The sequence below is a fragment of the Mercenaria mercenaria genome, chromosome 5, assembly GCF_021730395.1.
Source record: "Mercenaria mercenaria strain notata chromosome 5, MADL_Memer_1, whole genome shotgun sequence".
NCBI lineage: Eukaryota > Metazoa > Mollusca > Bivalvia > Venerida > Veneridae > Mercenaria > Mercenaria mercenaria.
Window position 1 is genome coordinate 52,008,382 of NC_069365.1, and position 27,063 is coordinate 52,035,444.

The 27,063-nt window shown below is 34.7% G+C and overlaps 1 protein-coding gene across 5 annotated transcripts; it reads right to left on the bottom strand.

Annotated features, from left to right (window-relative positions):
- Positions 1–1,633: 1,633 nt before the first annotated feature.
- On the bottom strand, positions 1,634–26,916 carry LOC123557208 (beta-galactosidase-like). Of its 5 annotated transcripts, none has more exons than XM_053543551.1 (16): positions 26,778–26,916; positions 20,477–20,637; positions 19,417–19,567; positions 17,572–17,632; positions 17,004–17,098; positions 16,088–16,271; positions 15,174–15,229; positions 14,163–14,284; positions 13,226–13,266; positions 11,700–11,815; positions 7,484–7,558; positions 6,613–6,696; positions 5,394–5,510; positions 4,342–4,479; positions 3,057–3,275; positions 1,634–2,203 (listed from the first exon to the last, which is right to left on the bottom strand). In XM_053543551.1, exons 1-16 carry the CDS (start codon positions 26,853–26,855, stop codon positions 1,814–1,816), a joined length of 2,088 nt encoding a protein of 695 aa, XP_053399526.1. In that variant the 5' UTR covers positions 26,856–26,916; the 3' UTR covers positions 1,634–1,813. The 5 variants fall into 5 exon arrangements, with proteins under 5 accessions (XP_053399526.1, XP_053399524.1, XP_053399525.1 ...); XM_053543549.1 differs by having other exon boundaries at positions 26,754–26,873; XM_053543550.1 differs by lacking the exon at positions 11,700–11,815 and adding an exon at positions 9,578–9,690 and having other exon boundaries at positions 26,754–26,872.
- Between the last annotated feature and the right edge of the window lie 147 nt (positions 26,917–27,063).

Genomic DNA, 27,063 nt, shown 5'->3' on the forward strand with positions numbered 1-27,063 from the left:
GATTGAATCAAAAATGTGGTCCCTAGTGTAAACAAGCTTTTTCTTTGATTTGACCTGGTGGCCTAGTTTTTGACCCACGTGACCAAGATAAGAAACTCATCCAAGATTTCATGGAGACAAACATTCTGACCAAGTTTCAGCACATCAGATGAAAAATGCAACTCCTATTGCACACAAGTTTTTCTTCGATTTGAAAGTGACCTAGTTTTTGACACCCAGATGACCCATATTCAAACTTGACCTAGATTTCATCAAGAGAAATAATCTATTCAAATTCCACGAATATCCAGTAAAAATGCATATTGCATACACAAGGTTTTTCTTTGATTTGACCAGGTGAACTTGTTTTTGACTCCATTCTGACCAAATTTCACAAATATCCAGTGAAAAATGCAGCCCCTATTGCACACGCACACTGTTTTTCTTTTATATAACCGGGTGACCTAGTTTTTGACCCTAGATGACTCATATTCGACTTAGTTTCTATCAAGACAAACATTCTGATTAAATTCCACAAATATTCAGTGAAAAATGCAGCCCCTATTGCATACACAATGTTTTTGTTTGATTCGACCAGGCAGAGTTATAAAAATAAATAGTGTATTTTATACTTCTTTGGACCAGGTGACCTAGTTTTTGACCTCCGATGACCCATATTCGATCTTGACCTAGATTTCATCAAGACAAACATTCTGATAAAATTTCATGAAAATCCAGTGAAAAATGCAGCCCCTATTTTGTCTGATTCGACAAGGTGACCTAGTTCTTGACCCCAGATGACCCATATTCGATCTTGACCTAGATTTCATGAAGACAAACATTTTGAGTCAAATTTCATGAAGATCCAGTGTAAAATGCAGCCCCTATTGCATACACAAGGTTTTTCTTTGATTTTTGATAAGGTGGCCTAGTTTTTGACCCCACATAAAGCATTCTATCTTGACCTAGAGGTCATCAAGACAAACATTCTGACCAATTCTCGTGAGTTTCAAACTAAAAATGTGGTCTCCAGAATGTCAACAAGATTTTCCTTTGATCTGGCCTAGTGACCTAGTTTTTGATCCCACATGATCCAGTTTCGAACTTGGCCTAAAGATCATCAAGATAAACATTCTGACCAAGCTTCATGAAGATAGGGTCATAAATATGGCCTCTAGAGTGTAAACAAGTCTTTCCTTTCATTAGACCGGGGGTGACCTAGTCTTTGAACCCACATGACCCAGATTCGAACCTGACCTAGAGGTCATCAAGACAAACATTCTGACCAGTTCCCCTGAGTTTCAAACTTAAACTGTGAACTCTAAGACTGTTAACAAGATTTTCCTTTGATCTTGCCTACTGACCTAGTTTTTGACCCCACATGACCCAGTTTCAAATTTGACCTAGAGATCATCAAGACAAACTTTCTAACCAAGTCTCATAAGATTGGGTCAAAACTCCGGTCACAGTAGCTCACCTTGAGCACTTCGATCTCAGGTGAGCTAAAAAGATTTATTAAATGGCAAAAATGTCTAACATTTATATTACAGTTTATCCACTTTTAGTTGAAATATATTTATTTCAAAGTCAGAATTTTACAAGTATACAAACATCACACAAGCACCAATTGGATTAGAATGATAAAAAAACCCTGTTATTCAAAATATATTTATTTTGCATAAAATATGTAAAGATATAATTATACAATACTATACTAGATATAATGCAAAAATGTCAAAATATCAATTTTATTTCGAAACATGTAGGTGATACTGACTAGCAAAACATATACAAGTTTAAAGTCATCAGGACTAGAAAGATGGAGATATTTTTATCACAGAAACAAGATTCCCCATTTGGTTTCAACAATTTTCATTACAAAGTCATAAACTGTTTCAAAGAAAGACAGCTGTCTTCTTCCTGATCCAACCTTTCCTGTATATTTTTCAGAAAAAGTTAAATTTCCTCTATAAAACATCCTGTCCATGTTATTTGGTACCAGTCCATGACTGACATCGGGGCTTACAGTTGCATTTATCAAGGGTTTATCATAAAATGAAATATAGCACTGTTCTTTGTTCTGGCACGGGGATTCCTCCAGCTCTATTAATGCGATGTTATTGGTACCCTTCTTCAAAGCGTATTTGGGAACATACAGTCGGACTTGTGGCCCTTTATGTGGCCAGTATCTTCCGAGATTCAAACCATTCACAAATATCTGACCCTGAAATATATAAATAGCCAACCTATGTCAACATCTAGAAAAAACTTTTCAATTAGCGAATTAATTAAATTTGCCACTTGTAGCTGTCTCCTCATTTTTCTGTACCTAAATGTTAACATATGCAAATTGTACAACAGAGTTCAAATGCTAGTGTTAACATATGAAATCAAAGTTGTGTTCAAAACAATGTAAATGTTTGCATATCTAACCTCTCAGAGCTAACATCTTAACTAGACTAAAAAGGCTGCCTCCGAACTCTTTGTTGGGCTTAATTTCAGGCACAGATGGGCACCTAGATAGAACTTAAGACCTTCCACAACCCAACTGGATGACTTCTTCACATGACAACCCTAGCAGGGTTCAGAGGACGAAATTCAAAGTCAGCAACTTTAATCGCTTGATCAAAGAGGCCCCACCTCAAAATTCAACATGTATACTTAATATTTAATATCTCATAAATCTTGTTGCCTGTAATCCAACATACGTAGATCAGAACAATTACAAACCAAAAAGTAAGGCCGTAGTTATCATGCATAGATCCCCGAATAATTTTACAACAATAATCATATGACAAGTCACAAAGTAGTTATCCAAATTGCAACCACATTTGCTAATACAAGAAATTTGTGGCATGGTAGCCAACAAATTCTGCAGTTCACTACACATGCCCGTGGCAATCAATTATGTATACATACTTTTCTAATTTCTAAAGACAATTCAAACTGGTATATATTAAAGATATCTAGCTCACAAATATAAAACCTGTGAATATTTTAATAAGCAAAATTAATCTACTTTGTATGAACCTTTTCAATACTACTCCTGGACAAAAAATACCATTCTCCTATTTTACCTTTGTCCATAAAGACATGTCTAAATATGTGTCCATTGGCTCATCCATTATCTTCAGTTGTCCCGAGTACACTGAAGGTATGCTATATTCTAAAGCTGGCATTCTTGAAGATGATGACTTCACAATCTGTTTATTTATGATGTCACTTTCAACATTCACTGGGTAGTTTAGCCAGTCTGTCAAATTATCCCCATTCAAAGTAACATTTGAAATTAAACCCTGAAAATAGTAGCAAAACTCTATATACGTTTCGATCTTACTCCAATAAAAGAACACAAAAGCAAATTCATTTTATATCAAACCAGTTAAAAACCTCAAATTTCAAGTGCTCAAAATCAAATTTGATTCACTTAATACAAAAGCAAATGTGACCCCTAATCTATGCTGATACAAAAAAATATTTTTTGGAGAAAGGAATCTAAACTACATTGACACATACCACCAGACTAGCATTAACACAAGAGCTGTCCTGATACAAAAAATATTTTTCGAAGAAAGGACTCTAAACTACATAGAAACAATACCACTGACTAGCATTAACACAAGAGCTGTCAGATTTTAGTGGGAATTAAGATACCAGCTTACATACAAAAACTTAACAAAGAAATGCTAAGAAGAAAAATGTGCATAATTTTGTAAAAATGCAAAACAGAGTTATGGAACTTGTGCCCTGCATGTCAGATCATCACAGTGAGCAAGTGTGTGAAGTTTCAATCCATTCCTACAAATGGGTACTGGGATAGACCTTTACAAACAAAAACTTAACCAAAACTGCCAAGTCGAAAAAGGGCAAAATGGCAAAGTAGAGTTATTGAACCTGTGTACGGCATGTCAGATCATCACAGTGAATAAGTGAGTGAAGTTTCAATCCACTCCCTCTAGCAGTTATTGAGAAACCAGCTTACATACAAAAACAGCCTGTAAAAGTCATTTTCAAAAGTAAGCCAGTATGATTATATTGAAAGATTCTGATTTGATAAAACATTTCTTAAATCTTGCAATAGCTCTACCTATTATTCGAACAGTCGAACTAAGATAGGACAATTCTACTACCTGAATCCAACAAAAAGGCAAAAGTAACACCTCAACACATAATCCTTCTTTTACTGCATGAGTACTTCATGTCTATTACTCAAAATAATGACTTTAAGCACATGTAGATGTAAACAACTGCCACACTATATGATAGCTGGTCAATCCAAATGAAATTTGTTTCTGTATTTTTCATTCTATTTCCAGGTATCTATACCAATGCGAAACCCTAAAACATGACAACAGTCTATACCTTTAGATTGTTGTTCATTTGTCCTCCATAATTAATACGACCTTGGTTCTCTACCAGTATAAACAAACTGTCGTCTGCTCTAGCACTGAAGGTCAAGGTTGCATTCCCACTGTCCCTCTCCACGACTCCAACTGAACTCTGTAAGTATTTGATTAGATATTACTAATCATTATATTTTCAAATCAAAATACAAGGTAAGCATGTGTGATAAAAACATTTTGAGCATCCAGTAGATCAGGAGTACATGTGTATCTTCCCTGTAAAAGTCATTTTCAAAAGTAAGCCAGTATGATTATATTGAAAGATTCTGATTTGATTAAACATTTCTTAAATCTTTTAACTCTGTTTATCTACAATAGTAACACAATTTAGGTGACAATGGCAAACATTCTTTAAGTATCTTACCTACAAATGTGAAAACCAATGTTAGGGCTTTGAGAACAGTATAGATCCAGATCAGCTTGCACATCCGTGAAGTTGTTAAATGGCAAGGCAGCATTTTGTCTGCACCGATGTGCAGCTGATCTGGATCCATACTGTTTGTCTATCAGTTGTACAAAAGTGCTGAAACTAATAAACGAACGGTATGGATGTAGGGATAAAAGAATAGTATGGATGTGAATTGATCTGGATTCTTGACGGTCGCAAACCCCTAACATTGGTTTTCACACAGCAGTGCTAAAATGTACCTTTTCACCTTTAAAACAAAATTGCAAAATTAATAGTCATTTTTTTTCTATTTATACATTGTTGGCAAGTTACATTCAAGATATCACTAGACTACTAGATAAGAAAAAATGTTTTCAATGAACATTTCCTTTATGATTTATCAGATATGAGATTTCACATAGTGTCTGATTATGGCTTTTACATCAAACTTTTATTTGTAAAACAATGGCATTCTGTTTTATTTTAGTTAATAAAAAGCCAAAAGAATGGAGTCTTTTACAATGTATAAAAAAATCATTGAATATCTCTGTGTTACTTTTCTTAGGCTTTAAAATCCTCCCCACAACATAAACAAACTGTGCTTAGAATGAATGTAGTACTACCAAGGTATTTCCAGACATGGTCATGACGTAAGCCCTGTCTCTGGCTCCTGACAGATCTATTCTAGCATCAGTTACTGTCTCTTTCAGTTCATGTGCATACAGTACAAAGCCATAATACTGCAAAATATAAATAGACATATAAAAATTTCAATCATGGATTATTCTTTCCCTTCTCAAACATTCTGAAAAATAAGTATGATAAGATGAGCCAGACTGTGCAAGATTCCCTAGAATTCCTGTGTTAATATTTGTAGACCAAGTACTATAAAATCATTTAATTTCGTGGGCATGAAATGTTTGGTTTTGCCCAAACAGCTATTTCCTGGAAACATAAATTTGTCGACTTTGACCTTTGAACATGAAATGGACAAGAGTTATACTGCTTTGTTGGGATCAAATTTCATGGATGGACTCAAAAACAAAATCTATGAAAATTAGTTCCTCATGAAAATTAACCTTTAGCCTGCTGCCGGCAAATGATTTTGCCCTTGCGACCAGTGCAGACCAAGATCAGCCTGCACATCCGTGCCGGCTGATCATGGTCTGCACTGTTCGCTATTCAGTCAGTAAATTTTCAGTTAACACCCCTTTGAATAATGAATGGTAATGCCCAAATTGAATGATAGACCTGTTCATGTTAGAAATTTAGGTAAAGGTTAATGATTTCAAAGCAGGTAAGGTCCCCTAATTTCATTCTACTGCCCATCACCACTGTTAGTTTTAACCTAGCCAGAACTTGTGACAAAGTGGTCTTTCCAGATTTCACAAGGTTGGAACTATAGGGTGGGTCATCTGATGAGGGCAGATGATTACAAATCAATAGGTAAGAAAAATCAATACCTATGTTCTACATTTATAAGCTGAATTTAGAGAACAGAGTCTAAATGGAGCCTTGCCACTGAACAACTTAAAAAATGTGCTTAGAATCAACCAATCAGATGCTGTAGTTTGGGAAACTGGTGTTCAACCTCAGGTTTATAACCTTTAAAACAGGTAAGTTGATTTTATACACTTGACAGGAGATATTCTCCAATACCAAAGGTTCTATATACCATGTACATAATTTAATTATTAATTAGTTTGCTTCTGCACTGTGCAGTTTTTTCATTAGAATGTTATTGTTTGATAATGCAGTAGATTTTTTTTCTGGAATAAGAGATGGAGAATACCTCAAAATATTAGGCAAGTATAACTTTAAAGGAAACAGAAACACACATACGTGATCCATAGATTCCATGTTTACAGGATATTTAGAACTCAATGGTTTGGATGTCCCATCCACATATGAAACCACCGTTTCAACCTACAATCAAAGTTAAAATCAAATTTCAGATGAAATGTACATGCTCAGTTTCAGCACACGTTTTAGTTTCAATATACACTTGAACTCCATTTCAAAACACATTTCAATTTCAACATACTTTTTTGTTGCAATATTGGCATTTTACAAACCTTCACCCCTATGTGCTTTGCTGAACAATGAGTTTATATTATCAACACTCAAAAATCATAAACAAGAGCACCGCAGTGCGGAGCAATATACGCCCGAAGGCATGACCTTTGACCTCTAAATGTGACCCTGACCTTGAAGTAAGCCATCTGAAACATGCACTCGGCACGTTGTCTCGATGTGGTGAACACTTGTGCAAAGTTTGTTATAAATCCTTCAAGCAGTTCAAGAGTTACAGAGCGGACATGAAACAAAGTCATATGACCTTTGACCCCTAAGTGTGACCTTGAAGTGAGCCATCCAAAACATGCACTCTGCACATCATATCGATGTGGTGAACATTTGTGTCAAGTTTCTTCGAAATCCTTCAAGGAGTTCAAGAGTTACAGAGCGGAAACGAAATTGCTAATGGATGGACAGACATTTGGCGTCGTAACATTATACGTCCCTTCAGGCTTAAAAAAATCTAGTACTTTTACCTTTCAAAGAAACAGATGCTCAAAATTCTTGAAGTCTTTAGTTATGATGATTTTTTTCTGACTTAACAAACTCTACAGATATTTTTGATCTGGTATGTTAAGTTCACATCCTTGTACAAATATTGCTGTGGCCAAGCAAAAAATATATACAATGTACTTACAAATATCATCTGAACTTTCCCATAAGCATACTTTGGAGTAGATGGGGGAATCTTCATTCTTGCCCCTGGATTGTACTGGAAAGAAACTCTAGTGAGCACTATGTACATTTCATATTAAGCTGCTATACGTTTACCGTAATGCCCTTAACTCCTATACTCCTTTAAACTAATAGTCTCCTCATTTTGAAATTTTCTCTTTTATTTTCTCATTACACATTTTAAAAGTATTAAACTCAACCTTCAGTTTACATTGCTGGAGAGCTTAAGATTTTGTGATCATATAATAATATTTCAGCTAGCAGTACCCAATTAACATAATATTTCTTATCAGAAAGTGGTATCTAGAAAATTGCTTTTGAGCTGCATACATATCAAAGGAAACAGTATCTCTGTAGCCCTGCTTCTAACATATATAACTATCAGATAGAAGTTTATTAATAATAAGCATTTCATTAACAAACATTCATCAGAAAACTTTATCTTAGTAATTGTATTTCAATGCAAACAAAGATTATTATAGAGAAGTACAAGGACAATAACCTTACAAAGCTGCATGTACTTCTCAGTACAATGTTTCTAAGCGCATATATAAAGCAGTACCTTTGCCATACATGTATGTCGGTAAGCGGTATCTAAACAATTCTGAGGTTCTGAGGTACATACATTAACCTTCAGCCTGCAAGCAGCAAACGATTCTGCCTTTGCGACCAGTGCAGACCAAGATCAGCCAGCATGTCAGTGCAGGCTGATCATGGTCTGCACTGTTCACTATTCAGTCAGTTCATTTTTAGTGAACACCCTTTTGAATAATAAATGGTATCTCCAAAACTGAATGATGGACCAGTCCATTTTAGAAATTTAGCAGGCTAAAGGTTAAGCAGAAAGCAGCACTTTAGCAATACTGTTTCTAGGACACAGATGATAAAAGTTCTATCTTAGCAATTCTGTTTCTGAAGTACATGCATTTCACAAAAGTACAATAACAATTGCTTTTCTAAGCTACATTTTATCTCTGAAAGTAGTACCGCAAGCTAATATTGCTTTTAAAGCTGTATATTTTGATCAGAAAGCATTACCTTAGAAACTTTGTTCAAAGCTGTATGCAAGTATCAGGAAGCAGAACTTTTGCCACTGGGTTTCTGAGCTGTATAATTATTACATGTATATTGATCAGATAGCAGAGTCTAAGCTAATGTGTTTATTAACAGTATAAATTGATCAGAAAGTAGTACCTTTTGTGTTTCTAAGCTGTATATATCTATTAGAAAGAGGTGCTGTAGCAAGAGTGGTTCTAAGCTGCATATACTTAATAGAAAGAAGTACCTTAGCAATTGTGTTTCTAAGCTGTATATATCTATTAGAAAGAGGTACTTTAACAAGTGGTTCTAAGCTACACTATACGTATTGGAGAGTAGTAATTTAGTGGAGTGTTTATCAGAAAGCAGTACCTTGGCAACTGTGTTTCTAAGCTGCATATGTTTATCAGAAAGCAGTACCTTAGCAACTGTGTTTCTAAGCTGCATATGTTTATCAGAAAGCAGTACCTTAGCAACTGTGTTTCTAAGCTGCATATGTTTATCTGAAAGCAGTACTTTAGCAACTGTGTTTCTAAGCTGCATATGTTTATCAGAAAGCAGTACCTTAGCAACTGTGTTTCTAAGCTGCATATGTTTATCAGAAAGCAGTACCTTAGCAACTGTGTTTCTAAGCTGCATATGTTTATCTGAAAGCAGTACTTTAGCAACTGTGTTTCTAAGCTGCATATATTTATCAGAAAGCAGTACCTTAGCAACTGTGTTTCTAAGCTGCATATATTTATCAGAAAGCAGTACCTTAGCAACTGTGTTTCTAAGTTGCTTCTAAGCTGCATATGTTTATCAGAAAGCAGTACTTTAGCAACTGTGTTTCTAAGCTGCATATATTTATTAGAAAGCAGTACCTTAGCAACTGTGTTTCTAAGTTGCTTCTAAGCTGCATATGTTTATCAGAAAGCAGTACCTCAGCAATTGTGTTTCTAAGCTGCATATGTTTATCAGAAAGCAGTACCTCAGCAATTGTGTTTTTAAGCTGCATATGTTTATCAGAAAGCAGTACCTTAGCAATTGTGTTTCTAAGCTGCATATATTTATCAGTGATATCTCCAGCCTCAGTGAGCGGGGCGTCATAGTCATAACTTGTGGGTACTGGATGATATGGGTAGTTGGCTCCTGAGAACAATTATATAATCATGCATCAGGCAAATCAGGATAGCCTCAGTCTAAGTTAACCTTTAGCCTGCTGGCGGCAGATGATTCTGCCTTTGCAACCAGTGCAGCCCAAGATCAGCCTACACATCTGCACAGTCTGATCATGGTCTGCACTGTTCGCTATTCAGTCAGTAAATTTTCAGTAAACACCCCTTTGAATAATAAATGGTATTGCCCATATTGAGTGATGGACCAGTCCATTATAGAAATTTAGCAGGCGAAGGGTTAATGTGTTCATCTATATCCTGCTTGTAGAGATTTATGTCTAAAAATATTACTGAACAATTTCAAAACAAGACAGCCAAAATGGCCCTATTTCGCTCACCAGTGTTCCGCAGCTTAAACTGGCAAACCAAAAAAAACATCTGCCAATTTATTTAGAAAAACTGGTCTACAGATTCAGTTGAGAAGATTTTAAGTTTTCCATAGAGCATACGTAGGAAAACTAGACTTGTCCCGCACATCCATATTTCTGAGAAATTACTTCAAAATATGACCTGTGGTATAGGAATTGATTGCATGTGCTTGGAGAGTTTTGTATTTTCCGCTCTGATGGACAATGCTTTTCAGAAAATCAGAATAACTGAAACAATCTTGGTAAAGGGTCACCCAAGAAAAATTATTCTATAATCATGCAGGCAGGAAAAGTGACCATACCCTATGGTTGCCATGTTTTCTGACCTATCAGAATCATTTTGACAATCTTGATAGAGAGTCACTAAAGAATCATTTGTGTGACACATTTCAAAATCAGGCCAGCAGTTTCTGATGAGAAAAATTTTACCTTTTCATTCTATACATCTAGAGAAAAGTGACCATGCTCCCCTGGTTGGCATATTTTTCTGACCATTTTATGTAAGATTAATTCTGAAGTAAACCAACAGTTAAACAGAGGAGAATTTTCTATTTTTAGCTCTAGTTGGCCCTATGTGCAACAGTTTGAACAAGTTTGGAAGAGGAACATCTCAGGAACATTCCACCTATTTACTTCATTAATTTCCACCAAACAGTCTTTGGGGAGGTTAGAAGAAAAGTGTAGACTACAGTTGGTGAGTGATCACATCAACTCACCCAAGCACTATGTGTTCAGTGAGCTAAAAATAAAATGTTCAGCAATACTTTTCTTTCTGAGTGAGACAAGGAATCGGTAAAACTGAATGATGCTCCCCGATGCATGTGCTTGTCCTAATATGGGGAATAAAGTATTAGTAACAAAACAAAAATGGAGATAATAAAAAGAAGAAAATTGAATAAAGGCGGATAATTAAAGCAAGGGATATATCATTAAGTGTAATTTTTGCGTCTATCATTTTGTGAAGTTTCAATGAAATATCATTAAATACTTTTCAAGTTATGCTCCGGACAAGCCTTATTTTATATAATAATGGGATATAATTCAAAAATTAGGTAAGGTAGAGTTTCAATTCTGTGACATTGCACTTTGTCTCAATGGCCTCTATGATTATGTGAAGTTTCAATCAAATGCCATTAATACTTTTCAAGCTATACTCCAGACAAAAGTGGGATGGATGGACGTACGGACGAACGGAAGGACGGACAAAGCGGCAACTATATGCTTGCCCTTCGGGGAGCATAAAAATCTGCAAAACATATGTGTTAATGCTAGTATGTATATATCTAAACTTTAATATACAGTTTTAATTTCTTAATTAAGATAAAGTTATCAATGATGACCTACTTTGTTTTAGTTCATGCACTTTTAAATAAAGTTCCAAAGTCCATTTTACATTGGCATACACACTAAATATTTTGGTCATTAGATTTAGGAGCTTGTATACATGGAAGACACATCAACTACATCAATCTTCTGACATCAGACAATCTAGACTCCAGTACTAAACAGTACTTGTGGACAAGGTAAACTAACGGGTTTGCATAATACCCCACATAACTTTTCAATTAAAAAAATATGTGATTTTGCACTCATGCATTTCAGATATGCAATTTACCTTGAGAACAATATCTCTGACAGAGTTGTACTTTTCAGTTATGTCCCCTGCTTCAGATAACGGGGCATCGTAATCATAACTTGTAGGGATGGCCTTAAAGGGAGGGAACTCTGCTCCTAACAGTTTACAAAAATCCAGTTAATAATCTTTCTATGAATTTTAGAACCTAAATCCTGAAAACTTTTTCACAAATATTTTCTAAATATCTTATCTTATACAAACTTAAACAGAACCCAAGAAAAATATATCAGTATAAATGAATATATTTTTTGATGAAATAGGTATCAAAACATTCTTATTTCTAAGTGCAATAGACAGCAATTATTTTATTGTAAATCCAAACAACTGTTAATAATTAACTGCAAATCATGTTTATTCACTGAATAATATGACCAGTCATGACTTTACAAGAGCAGCTAGTTTCAATAAAATGCTTTCTACAGAATATAACACTTTCACTAATCACTTCTTTATAGTCACAAGACACACCCCAGAGCTCCACATAAGCTTTTAGTGCAATTGGGTATTTACCCATCATTTTTTATCTGAATTGGGTACTGGAAATCTGAATTGCGTAAAAAACTATGTATTATTACTCGACTTTTCCAGAAGTAATTGGGTATTTGCTAAAACCAATTGGGTATTTCACCAATCTCGTACGAACAATTGAGTATTTTTTTTCTTGTAGTTTAAATTGTACTGGATGAAACATGCTTACAGCATATATCATTAACCAATCATTTAATGTTTTCTGGGATACTTTTGTTCCATCATGTTTTTTTTGCACTTTGAATGCAGTTGAAGATAAATTCATCCACAATATCCCGAATGATGTGTTCACCGCAATATGTGCTCTCCCGTAAGATGTCAGCCAGTATCAGTGACACTATATCATCACAAACAGATAACGGTCTTTGTTGAACAACAAAATATCTTTCTAATTTGTCTGTTTGTGCTGCAAAAATGTTTTTTCTGCGACTGCGTCCTCTTTTAGTACTAGAGTGTGTGTGTGTGTGTGTGTTCGGGTTTAACGTCTTTCTCAACAATTTTTTAGTCATATGAACGACGGTGTCTACTTGTAGCATTGAGCACAATGCCCAACTTTATAGTGCTGCCTCACTGGAATATCACGCCGCTTTTAGTACTAGAAGCGGCGTAATTAATTGTTTACTAAGCGTCCAAATAACACCCATCAGACTGAATGGTCCTGTGATTTTTCTGATAAATAGCAATCTGTTCTGCCATATCATTATAACCAGTCTGTTGTCTAGCGTTAAAGTCTCGTACCCATTCTATAATATGGAAAATGCGATACGCAAGTGATTTTTAACTAACTGGGTATTAGGAATTTCAATTGCGTTTCAGTACAGACACTGTATGAAGTCAATTGGGTTTTCTGCTACTTTAATTGCATAAATATGCAAATACGCAGCTTATCTGGAGCTCTGCACACACCACAAATTTTACAAATAAAGCAACAAGGAAGCTGTATCCAAATATTAAAGTAAAATTAAAGAAAATCTTACCATTCCAGAAACCAAAGTTTGTTCCACCTTCAAACATATACCTGAATATAAGTTAAGAAAACATAGTATAAACAAGGTTGTACTGAAAAAAAAAAAAAAAAAAAAACGTTCAATGAAGAAATCAACATAAAACACTTGATATTTAAATAAGAGATGTGGAAATTGCATGAACACCAAGATTTTCACCACAAACCATTTGAAGGAAATAAAGCTGCATCAAATTGCTCTTTCAGATTACCAAAATTAGTCCATCATAGGTAAATTTAAATTTGAAAATTTGAACAATCAAAAAGGAAACAAAGCCTAACCATTCAGAGAAATTTGCTCTGGTGGAATTTTTAAAATATTGGGTAAGTATATCCCAGTATTTGGTAATGGTGAACTTGACCTCACTGCCCCCCTATGCAATCTCTTCTTTGGTTTTTTCAATGAACTACCTGTAGGTCAAGTTCCTTTCCTACATATCAATCCAAAGTAAAGTTAATGAGCTGAAACTAGTTTTTCCTATTTTTTAGTAACAATTACCTTGACTCTGATCCCATTACTACTGATATAAGTTTACTGTAGGTAAAATTTCATTTGAATTTCATTAAAATAACATTCAAAGAGAAATTATGCAAATGTATATTTTCTATTTTTAGAATCTTATACATATTATAGGCTAAGTTTCATTTAGATATATATCTCAATTCAAAGTTCGAGTTTTTGTGCAGTGAAGTTTATCCCCATCCCCTGCCTCAACCACCCCACAACACCATCACCCGTCTAATAACATTGTTTTAAATTCTGAAAACCCTGGTTAAATACCGCGCTAATGAATGTAGAATGTTACAAGTTTCAATGTAAAAAACCATACTTTAAAGCTTATATTTAAACTTATGTTCTCTTTACATTTTAAAGTGTTATATCTTGTAATGGCAAGACAATGTAAACTTACATATTGACATTAGCACCGAGTGCAAGCATTAGATCAAGACTCTTGGCCACAGCTGCGGTTGGCACTGTGGAGTGATTCTGTCCCCAGTGGTCCAACCATCCTGTATAATATTCAGAATTTACCTGAAACAAACGTAACATGGTCAGGATCTAATGCTTTTTCATAAAATATTTCAGTTAGGTTAGGCATTAACTTATCCTGAACAGTGCTCCTGGTTTCAGTACCAGTAATACTGTAAAATCATTAAATTTCGTGGGCACGAAATTTCGTGGTTTTGGTCAAAACGGCAATTTCGTGGGGATATGAATTCGTGGATTTCAACTTTTGAACATAAAATGAATGAGAATTTTACTTGTTTGTTGGGATTAAATTTCGTGGATTCACTCAACCATGAAATCCACGAAAATTAGTCCCCCACGAATATTAATGATTTCACAGTAGTTTAAAACAAGAAAGCATTTGCCTCAACATTTTTCTGAGAAGAATGCCAAAAAACAAAACAAATGTTGAAGAATCACTATGTCCCTCTTAATCTCCTGTAAAAATTCCCATGTTTTCCTTGGTCTAGCTATGTCACTGAGTTTTATACAAACAACATACAAATGTATGTTACTTCACAATCAAAGAAGAAAAAAAGCAAAGCAGGTGTCAAATCAATCAGAGGGTCGTGCTTCATTTTTCAGTTACATGAAATAAATGCTAAAAAAAGAGTACACAATGATATTAAATAATCACAGACAATCTGTCAGTCTTGCATTACTGTGAAATCATTAATATTCGTGGGGGATTAATTTTCGTGGATTTCGTGGTTGAGTCAATCAACGAATTCTAATCCCAACAAACAAGTAAAATTCCCATTCATTTTATGTTCAAAAGTTGAAATCCACGAACTCATATCACCACGAAACTGCAGTTTTGACCAAAACCATGAAATTTCATGCCCACAAAATTAAAAGATTTTACAGTATGCTAAATAATTCATGGCAGTGTTGTACAGTTAATTTTTCTTACCAATGGGCCTTCTGGTTCTTTATGTCTCTGAATTGCAAAATTTTTCTCTGGATGATCTGTAAAAGAAAAATTTGTGTCGAACTGACCATACAATGCAATCTCCCTACAAAAACTTACGAATAAATCCACAAACATATCATGGAAATCAAACCATGGTTGTGAATATACGGCCCAAAATACCAGGCTATGCCTAGCGCACACTACTTTAGAAATATTTTTGTTCGCTTTCTGTTTAGTGCCATTTTTCTACAGTATTTCAGTCATTTAATGGTGGGCAGTTCATCTAACCAGTTTCCTGGATTCTGTACCAACACTAAACCTGTTCTCCACAAGTAACTGCCAACATCCCAACATGAATCTGAGGTGGAGGACTAAATGACTTTTTACACAACATCTTTTATTAATTCCTCAGGGAGAACATATGCCCTAACCAGGGATAGAACTCACAGCCTAGAGATATGCAGACTTGCAGTCTCCTTACTGAGCTAAATGGGCAGGCCATTAGAAGTGTAAATACCAAGTCAAGTTATATGACAATATAAGTTTTAAGAACTGCTGTTCCTTTCTGTTAATTATAAGAGGCTGGAGACAAAATTTCAGGATTTCTGTTTCGGAATAGATTCTTAATAAATACTTAATCCTTACCATGCTGGACATGATTGCTTCTGCCTTTGCAACCAGTGTAGATCATGATCAGCCTGCACATCTGTGCAGTCTGATCATGATCTGCACTGTTCGCTCTTCAGTCAGAATCTTTTTCGTAAACACCCCTTTTAACAGTTAATGGTACTGTCCAAATTGGAAGATGGACAAGTTCATTATAGAAATTAAGCACGGTAAGGGTTAAACACAAATAATCCAGTATCAAACTGATGCAGTCAAAATATATTACAAGCTGCTAGTACAATACTCACAGGTAATTCCAAAATCTACTGTAGCATAAACTCCATTGATAGTACCACATTTAAGATATCCATCGCCATCCCCATCTGTGGAGAAAAGAACCACATCTGTACCCAGGTACTTCCAAGCAAGGTCACGTAACACTTCCAGATAGGTATAGTCACAAGCTGGGTAGCTCCCATACTCATTCTCTATCTACAAAAGTATTCCTACTGGCTAAAAAAGTTGCATGAAATAAAACCCATTTTAGAAATGGATACTAATGCTTCCATGCAAGCGTCACAATAATCTGTCACAGTGATTTTCTGTTATGCCCTCAAACTCAGCATCTTTATTCAAATTCTAATATTACTATTTGGAATACAGACAAAACCCCCCCTCCCCTAAATCCTTCTAAATTCAATCAAGGTGGACAAAATCTGCCTGTTCATTTTTAAAAATTATATCCACATCTTCATTTCCTTCCATTTAGATATTGACAGCTGTCATCTTGTTTGATTTCTGTTCATCTTTATTTAATATTCAAGTTTTATTCAACAATATCAAAGTGGGGATTATTTCACTCTATCAAATTGAGCAAGGGGTGGATTTTGGTCTACCTTAAATACAAGTATGAAAATGCTTCTTTGGAAAGTACTTCTGTGTTACAGAGGTCTACAAACATAACTGTGTTCCTTATTTGGTTGGTACTAGCAGTAAATAATTAACAACGTTCATATATGAAAGAAAGTTGAAGGATAAATTTGCTATGTAATATCTTTGGCCAAGTAACAATTTTGCCAAGTAGGAGATATTACATACATAATTGACTGGTATCTCTCCTTTCTGGGATATATACAGGACGGCTTTAAAAATGAGAGTATTGGACTTCTTGAAACATGAAAGGTAAGAGCAAAAATGTCCATGGTTGAGAAAAATCAGTCATACCTGTACAGTTATGATTGGGCCTCCATTCTTGTACAACAAAGGGGAGATAACTGAGTATAACTTTTCCATCCACTTCATAACTGCTTTCAAATAAACTGAAATAAAAAGTATGATATGAGCAAATAATATGACTCATCTTGCTTGTAATACACAGCCTATGACATAACTACAGGTGAATTATCAAAAATACAGAAAAATGGAGAAAAGATACTTTAGAGAAAAAAAAAGTAGAATGATAAATTCGTAATAACGTACTAAATATGTGTTTCAGCATATACATGTACTAAGGTCCATCAAAAAAGTGATAATTAATAAATTCATGGTAATTATAACACAACATGAGGTATAAAGGTTCAGAAAAGATAATAAAACATCTGTAAATGATATGCACAAAGTATTTCGAATTACTTGTTTACGAACAAAGTTGAATCAGAACACAGAAAATGTGCTTGAGAGAACGAATGCAGGGTTCATTGCTTGTGAAATGCAAAGTCTTGCCATTTTGTTATTTTTAAGCTAAATATATCATCAACACCATATGGGTGCTCATTGGTGACCACAAGCTTACCTGGGTCTGTGGTCCTAACTTTTATACTTGGATCCTTCAATAGCCATGCAGGAAGTCCTCCCTGTGAAAAATACAAGTAAACTGAATTTTTCACTTATTGCATGAGTGAGTTTTCATAGACCAATACATTAATCTTGTTTGTAGTAAGCTCTCACATTAACAAGTCTGTCATCTTAACAATAAGCAGAATATTCCTAGAAAAGCCAGGAACCAGAATCTTCTATATTAATACAGGAACCAGTGAGAAGACTGAAGGAATCCTCTGGGTTTCAAAATGCACTCCAGATTTATAGTCAAACCTTGTTCGCTCAAACCCAGATAATTCGAACACCTTCCCTTGCTCGAAGTCACTGTCAGGCCCTGGTAGAATCTCTAATCAATGTCTGTTGTTCAATTACTTGAACTACTGGTAACTCGAACAAATTTTGCCCATCCCGTCAAGTGCAAGCAAGCGAAGTTCTACTGCTTGTTATTATTTTGAAATTTAGAAAATGAGCTGCACCATGAGAAAACCAACATAGTGCGTTTGCGACCAGCATGGATCCAGACCAGCCTGCGCGGATGCTGTTCGCTAATGGTTTCTCTAATTGCAATAGGTTTTGAAAGCGAACAGCATGGATCCTGACCAGACTGCGCGGATGCGCAGGCTGGTCTGGATCCATGCTGGTCGCAAACGCACTATGTTGGTTTTCTCATGGTGCGGTTCATTGCAAATACTTTTAATTCAATGGTTACAAATTACATCAGCAAGACATTTTGAAGAAATTCTGTATATTTGAAGAAGTTTTTTGTCTAAATAAATATCTTTTTAGTCAATAAAATAAGTAGGAAACTCTTAAAACCCTTAGTTAAGCTATTGAAACTTATATCATACACATATTAAAATATCTACTGGTTTATCATTTTCAATATCTAATATCTAATATCAATTGCTAGCTGTCTTGAAAAGTTGAATTTTTGATGTTTATCTGAAGGTATGTCCCTTTAATACATTTCAAAAATATTTGATTACCTCCCTTTCATCTAGAGTTTCAACAACAGGACTGACAAAAGTTAGTTTAGATATTAGTTGCGAGGTAAAAATATATTCAGTCAAAAATGAAGTTATTGAAATATTTTACCAAATATTACATCAATATTACGCAGAAATACATTCCAACCAAATGAGTTACAATGTAATATCAATAATAAGAAATACAAGTATAGCGAACAGTAATAAACCAAATGACACAACATCAAGTTTGCATATACATCTACTACTGTTATTTTCTAACTACTACAAATAATTTGTTGTATCGCCTTGGTAGCCTAGTGGTCTAGCAGCCGATCTGAGTGCAAGAGGCTGTGGGTTCGCTTCCTGGCCGTGTCATACAAAACACATGAAAAGCGGTACTAAGTAGCTTGTTTGCTTGACGCTCAGCAGTAAGAGGCTAGTACTAGGACTGGTCAACCCAGTGTTAGTATAATGTGACTGGGTGGGGTATCACGAAACATGTTTATGGCATCGATATTCCAGTGAGGCAGCAGTATAAAGTTGGGCATTGCACTCACTGCTACAAGTAGACACCAGTGTTTATATATCATTGAAAAATTGTTGAAAAAGACACTAACCTTAACACAAACACAATAATTTGTGCATGTTCAAAAGTTGGAGAAACTTGCAAGTTTGGAATAAGTTTTGAATCTGTTTTGACCACGTTTTGGTACGGATTAATACGAATGACTACTCTGAGGTACGGCTCAGGTACAGATCGATACGGATTACTACGTTTCTGTCCGTAGCTATCTGCGCCGTATGTGTGACTGGGGTATAAAACACTTTTCACCAGGTTAGCAGCAACTTACAAATTCCCACTCTGCACATATATAAGGCCCTGGCCTCAATATCACTGCAAGGTTGTACTTCTGTGCTGTCTTGAAAAATGTCACAATATCTTGCTGTCCCTCAAAGTCATATTGACCTTGTACTGTCTCATGTATGTTCCAGGGTATATAGCTGCAAATAAGATAATTAAATATTAAGATTCACTTCATTGAAAATGTAGGAAAATAAAAGAAAATCAAGCACTTTACTAATACATGTATATATTTGGAAATATTTGTGTTGTTTTGATGTAAAGCAATATTTTTAAACAGGGCGACCAGGTATAACCAGAAACAGGCCATTATGACAGAAAATCTGCTCATTTTGGTCATTCATGTCCTCGTATTATTCCACAGTTTATAAGCAAGCATATAATAGTCTGCCCTGTAAAATTTTGTAACTATCTGAGCCGCGCCATGAGAAAATCAACATAGTGGCTTTGCGACCAGCATGGATCCAGACCAGCCTGCGCATCCGTGCAGTCTGGTCAGGATCCATGCTGCTTGCTGACGGTTTCTCTAATTGCAATAGGCTTTGAAAGCGAACAGTATGGATCCTGATCAGACTGCATAGATGTGCAGACTGGTCTGGATCCATGCTGGTCGCAAAGCCACTATGTTGGTTTTCTCATGGCGCAGCTCATCTTTATTTCTGTTGGGTTTAGAGTCACAGCAACACGATTTAGGTCATAAGGCAACTTTTCCAGCTTTTCATGGTAGTGGAAGACTCCAGGTACCGTTCTGGACATTTCCCGCACAGGACAAGCATCTGACAGAGCCATCGTTTATTCTTAAATTTGCTTTAATTGCTTCCTCATGTGCAGAATTTTAGACCCAAAGCAAGGTTTTGAAACCTACAATGACAACGGGCAAGTGATTCAAGGTCATCGACCTTAACCTCTCAGCCATGGCGACCCCCTTGTTTCTATCTATAGTAATACATATACATAATAAAGACTTCTGTTTTTCACAGCATGAAGCTTTTTTAGACTTTGATGAAGAGTTATGTATGGAAATCTCATCAAGCACACTTGGTACTTACGTCTGTATAGCATTTAGCCCAGCAGCAGCCATCTTGTGAAGCCTGTCGTCCCAGTACTGGTATGGAACTCTTGAATAATGGATACTTCCAGATATATAGCGGAAAGGTTTACCATCCATCACAAATGTGTTGTTGTCGTAGTCAATACCAAATGTAGGGGTCTGCAACAGATTAGAAATAGCCCATTTTATTATACACCTACATAAGTTCTGTCAAAAATACGTCTTGTATTTTATAAGTATTACATACAAACAGGCAGAAAAAATATCTGTATTTTACCTTTTGTATATTGCATGTTGCCAGACTACTTTCATTTAATATGTATGTCCTGCAAAGTTCTATAAACAGTGCAAACAACAAGAGCTGTCACAGGAGACAGCGCGCTCGACTATTTTGATGCTGGATAGTGAAACTGGGCACATCTGCGGAAACTAGAGCTGTCACTGGAGTGTTTAATGACTCCAATATATTGTGGATGAAGATATTGCACAATAGCCTGAGTCTATGTCAAAAATATCAACTTAAAGTAATAAGAGAGGTAAAGATAAAATGTATCAAAACACTATATAAGTATATCCTAAGCAAAAAGGGGCATAATTCATTAAATACTGGTGCCAGAGTTATGCAGCTTGTGTCATATAGTGTGGGTGATGATGCTGAACAACTATTTTAAGTTTGAATCAAATCCATTCAGTAATAACAGAGACAGAGTGAAAGTGCATCAAAACTTTAACCTAAAATTCTAAGTAAAAAGGGGGAATAATTAATGAAACATTGGTGCCAGAGTTATGCACCTTGTGTCATATGGTGTGGGTGATGATGTTGAACAACTATTTTAAGTTTGAATCAAATCCATTCAGTAATAACAGAGACAGAGTGAAATTGCATCAAAACTTTAACCTAAAATTCTAAGTAAAAAGGGGAAATAATTCATGAAAAATTGGTCCCAGAGTTATGCACCTTGTGTCATATGATAAGGGTAATGATGTTGAACAATTGTTTAAGTTTGAATCAGATCCATTCAGTAATAACAGAGATAGAGTGAAAGTGCATAAAACTTTAACCTAAAATTCTAAGTAAAAAGGGGAATAATTCATGAAAAATTGTGCCAGAGTTATGCATCTTGTGTCATATGATGTGGGTGATGATGCTGAACAACTATTTTAAGTTTGAATCAAATCCATTCAGTAATAACAGAGGTAGAGTGAAAGTGCATCAAAACTTTAACCTGAAATTCTAAGTAAAAAGGGGGAATAATTAATGCAAATTGGTGCCAGAGTTATGCACCTTGTGTCATATGGTGTGGGTGATGATGTTGAACAACTATTTTAAGTTTGAATCAAATCCATTCAGTAATAACAGAGACAGAGTGAAAGTGCATCAAAACTTTAACCTAAAATTCAAAGTAAAAAGGGGAAAAAATTAATGAAAAATTGGTCCCAAAGTTATGCACCTTGTGTCATATGATAAGGGTAATGATGTTGAACAATTGTTAAAGTTTGAATCAGATCCATTCAGTAATAACGGAGATAGAGTGAAAGTGCATAAAACTTTAACCTGAAATTCTAAGTAAAAAGGGGAATAATTCATGAAAAATTGTGCCAGAGTTATGCATCTTGTGTCATATGATGTGGGTGATGATGCTGAACAACTATTTTAAGTTTGAATCAAATCCATTCAGTAATAACAGAGGTAGAGTGAAAGTGCACCAAAACTTTAACCTGAAATTCTAAGTAAAAAGGGGGCATAATTCATGAAAAAATGGTGCCAGAGTTATGCACCTTGTGTCATATGATGTGGGTGATGATGTTGAACAACTATTTTAAGTTTGAATCAAATCCATTCAGTAATAACAGAGATAGAGTGAAAGTACATCAAAACTTTAACCTGAAAATCTAAGTGAAAAGGGGGGATAATTCATGAAATATTGGTGCCAGAGTTATGGCCCTTATGTCAGATGATGTGGATGAAGATGAGGAATAAGTATTTCAAGTTTGAATCAAATCCATCAAGTAATTACAGAGATAAGTTGAAAAAAGAGAAAGTGCACCAAAACTTTAACCAAGGTGGGGACGCGGAAAGATGCCGACGCCGACGCTGGGGCGAGTAGGATAGCTCTCCTTATACTTCGTATAGTCGAGCTAAAAAGAAGAATCAGTTCTATTAAAATGTCAAAAAACTGTTAAAACGTTGAAGATTTCGTTCCAAAACAAAACAACAAACAAAAGGTGGAGGTATATGATAAAAGTGTCATCATAAAAGTAGCTGGACGTGAGAATTATTGTATTCAGCTCTCATAGATTTTGCCAGGCCAGATCACAGGAGGCGCGCCTATCCCCTTAAGTACATGGCATATCAGACACTCGTCAGACAACAGCTGGAATATAGCTCCGAAGTCTGCTCTCCATACACAAAAACCCAAATATATCAAATAGAAGCGGCCCAACGAAAAGCAGTGAGTTGGGCTATGTACGACTTTGGCAGCACCTCCAGTGTCACTGACAGTCTATACAGTCTGAACTTGTGTAGGCTATAAGATCTCCAGCACATTGACTTTTGACTTTTTCACCTGTATAAAATCTCTAATATGCTGGTTGCAATGCCCATGGTTCCAAGACTATCAATGAAACAAAACTTGTTCAAATGAATGCTAGACATTTCGACCCAAAGACATTTCAACCCCAAGACACTTCGACCCGAAAATTGAATTTCCTTGGACATTTCCACCCCAAAGACATTTCAACCCCTCAGAAATATTTTTATGCTTTGATCCAATATTACTTTGACTTAGTTTCTGAGGACAATTGACTTTAAAAACACAACTTAGGAAATCTTTTTGGTCAGGTCAAAGAAGTATATTTTATAGCTCTTTGATCAGGTATAACGATTATGAGATTTTTTTTGAGGAAATAATGTTACTGAGTTAGACCATTTAGTATTAATACCTGTATGTATATAAAATGATGTAAAATATATTTTTGTGTGAGTAGTTTGTTAGTACTGTACACAATTAAAAATTCGTAACTATGGATTTAATTTAAAATATAGTTTATTCAATTTAACAATCAACAGAAATGTTTACACCTGGTTGATTAGGTGTTTGAAGCATAGCATATAGCACACACAAATTAATAAAACAAACGTTAATCGACCAGTTCAAGCAAAACTGGCATGGTCAAATGCAGCTTTCAAACAAAGGACTTTTTTATAACAGCTTTAAATATAACTTAGAATACGAAAAATACTTTAATATCCTTTCAACAACAGACTACAAAACGTTCTTCAAATTCCGTACTAGTAATCATAGACTACCAGTAGAAACTGGTCGCTACGACGGAACACCTTACCAAGAACGTATCTGCACGCTATGCAATAACGATTGTATCAGTAATGAACAGCATTATTTATTTAAGTGCGATTATTTCAGTAGTAAGAGAAATATTTACTTAAAAAACTGTAATTTCACCAATAATGATCACTCTTTGCGAGCATTTATGCAGACCGTCGATGAATCTAAATTAGCTGACTTTTGTAAATTGGTAAGAGTAATATTAGCTAAGTTTTAAGAAGTACCACCCGATCATACAAAACTCAGAAAGTAGACGCTAGTATTTATAGAAAGAACATTGCCTACCTTAAGAAGTTAATCCAGTTGTTGACATTCTCAGCACTTCTTTTACCTGTTTTAACTCTACAGTCTAAATATAGCAACGTAAAAATCACTTTTTCTGTTTTTTGCGTGCATATGTAAATGTGTCCTCATTCACAGACCTAATTACATTTGTCATTTGTCTACTCCGCGCAAGAAATAGTTACCCATATTATAGTAAAATAACTTTGCTTATTAGTGCATTGTATACATGTGTTTATAATTAAATATGTGTGTTAATGAACCAGAAATGATCAGATATAATCTTGAATAGAAAGATTACAAGTAATTTGCACCTATGTAAATGATCGAGTTATGAGGTACGAGTATACTGCTAATTTAATAGTTCATATTTTATATTCTGTTGACTGCTACCGGAACAAACAATACATTGTTAAAAAAAAACAAAAAAAACAAACATATTGCATATCCTCATGTTGTATATCATATACCTTGGGTGAATAAAGTATCTGTCTGTCTGTCTGTCTGTCTGTCTGTCAGTTAATCCTTTAACACCTCATTAATTGATCAATGACACGTGTTAACCTTTAAATTGTTAATATTGTCTATTGTGTGGTTGTTAAAGACTTGATCTTTGGACATCAAAGTGGTCTCATTAGGACAGTCCGGAAAATGCAGATATGCTAATAACTTTACTATTTCTTGTTTAACTATCTTCATACTAAAGTATATTAATAAAAGAAAAACATTCTTCGAAATATAAATTTAATGGCATTATGACATTATAATTAAAAACTGATCCATTGATATCTATACCAGTTCACGAACTCTACTCTCAACATGTTAAATATATAGTTTCAAGTTTACTGGCATATTCAGCAAAAAACATTTTGCCTTTCATCATTTACAAATAATAAGCTAGAAATATTTCAAAGACAATAATCACAGCAATACATTAATTACACATGGAAAATATACATGAATAGTTCAGTTTAAGAAACGGCCATAACTTCCACAGTATTTTTACGAACTTCAAAAGATATATAATATATTATAATATATAAATGATACATGTTATACATAACAATGTATTGTAAAATATATACATGCATGAATACTGAAAATGGTAATACCTAGTATACTAAACATACCAATAAATTGTGAGGGTGCAATACATCACATGTAACACTTACAATCTATGACAGTATGTCCAGTTATAACTTTTATTCAAAACACAACCTTTTCTAAATACAACAATTTTAATTTTATATATAGATGTTCAAAATAGTTAAACATATACCCGCGTTTTAATATATTGGTTCTTAATATAACAACCTAATCATTATAATGACAATAAATAAATTATCAGTAAAAGGGTCCTAAAAAGGTGCGAATTTAGTGTGACCAAGTACTCTAATTATATTACTGATTAAATTAAATTTCAATGGACCGGAGCTAAAATTTGTATATATGTTTTAACTACAACCAACAATTTCATTGTCATTGCACATGCCACTACAGTAAAGTATCATTTTATCTTTTACAGAAGAAACTTTGTGCTTATGTATTTTTGTCGTTTCAGTATCATAATATAATGCCAAATATATTTCAGATGCATCCACTTTTATTTTTGCTGATCATTTGATGCTTTATAAAAATGAAAAGGGTTACATGAATAAAATGATACATTTACACTTAGCGATTTTGTTGATATTTAATCTTGTTGATACTTAAGTAATTTCTTACTAAGATATTTATGAGAAATATCAAACGTGTACTGTTTTATTGTGAAAGAAATTGCCAAAAATGTTGAGGGGCTTTAGAATTTTTAATTAGTATATAGAAGTAATGCGCATACCTGAGAAACATTTAATATTTTGATGGTACTTATACATGTTATACCATTTCAATTCCTGGGATCTAATCCTACAACATAAATACATAGGCATTAATATTATCTAAAAGTCACACTTGGTAATTAAGCAGAGGCATTAATATTATCTAAATGGCACACTTGGTAAATAAGCAGTTTTAATTTACTCAAGTATCCTAGTATTAAACATGCATGTTAAAATTTTTCCAAACCTATATCACATTTTAAAAAAAGGAAAGATCAACACAATCCCGTTTCCGTCATTCTATTGCATGTTATACAAGTGATAAATAAATACACCACTTTTCAAATAAGTAATTAATAACATCTTTTAACCTACTAGTCTATGCATATAATAGAATGGGGTCGAAATGTCCAAGGATTTGGGGTTGAAATGTCTTGGGGTCGAATTGTCTCTTGGGGCTGAAATGTCTTGGGGTTGAAATGTCTTGGGGTCGAATTGTCTCTTGGGTTTGAAATGACTCTTGGGGTCGAAATATCTTGCTGAGCGTTCAAATTCATCATCGAAAAATATGGTTTAACAAAAACCATTATTTAATTTAGATGTCAACCTTAATCTCTGAATGGAATATTACCCCACAACAGCCTGAAATATTCAAGGATTTGGGGTGGAAATGTCTTGGGGTCCAATTGTCTCTTGGGGTTTAAATGTCTTGGGGTCGAATTGTTGGGGTTGAAATGTCTTGGGGTCGAAATGTCTTGCTAGCGTTCAAATAATTTCATCATCGAAAAATATGGTTTAACAAAAACTATTATTTAATTTAGATGTCAACCTTAATCTCTGCATGGAATATTACCCCACAACAGCCTGACAATCCCACAATCAAGAGTAATACAGCCAAATTCATCGATTTTGAAGTCTGCGTAGCTGCCATTTTACACTGATCATGTGACACAAGTGTATCATGTGATTAGTGGTCGTTGCGATTAAGAATATATTCCGGAATGTAGATTGCCAGTTAATTTGTTGTTGTTACTGATTCTTTTTACAGAAGCCATCTTAAGATCTAAATTTTTGATATAGATTATGACTACATTAAAATAATCAGCTATAGTCTGTAAAAATAGAAATAATTCAAATTT

Excerpts from the sequence above, each read along its gene's own strand:
- LOC123557208 (XM_053543549.1), bottom strand. The coding sequence starts at position 26,855 with ATGGCAGCTACGCAGACTTCAAAATCGATGAATTTGGCTGTATTACTC. Across the intron at positions 17,633-19,416 it reads TATGTGCAGAGTGGGAATTT|GGAGGACTTCCTGCATGGCT; the intron begins GTAAGTTGCTGC and ends TATTTTTCACAG. Across the intron at positions 11,816-13,225 it reads AAACTTTGGTTTCTGGAATG|GAGCAGAGTTCCCTCCCTTT; the intron begins GTAAGATTTTCT and ends GTAAACTGTTAG.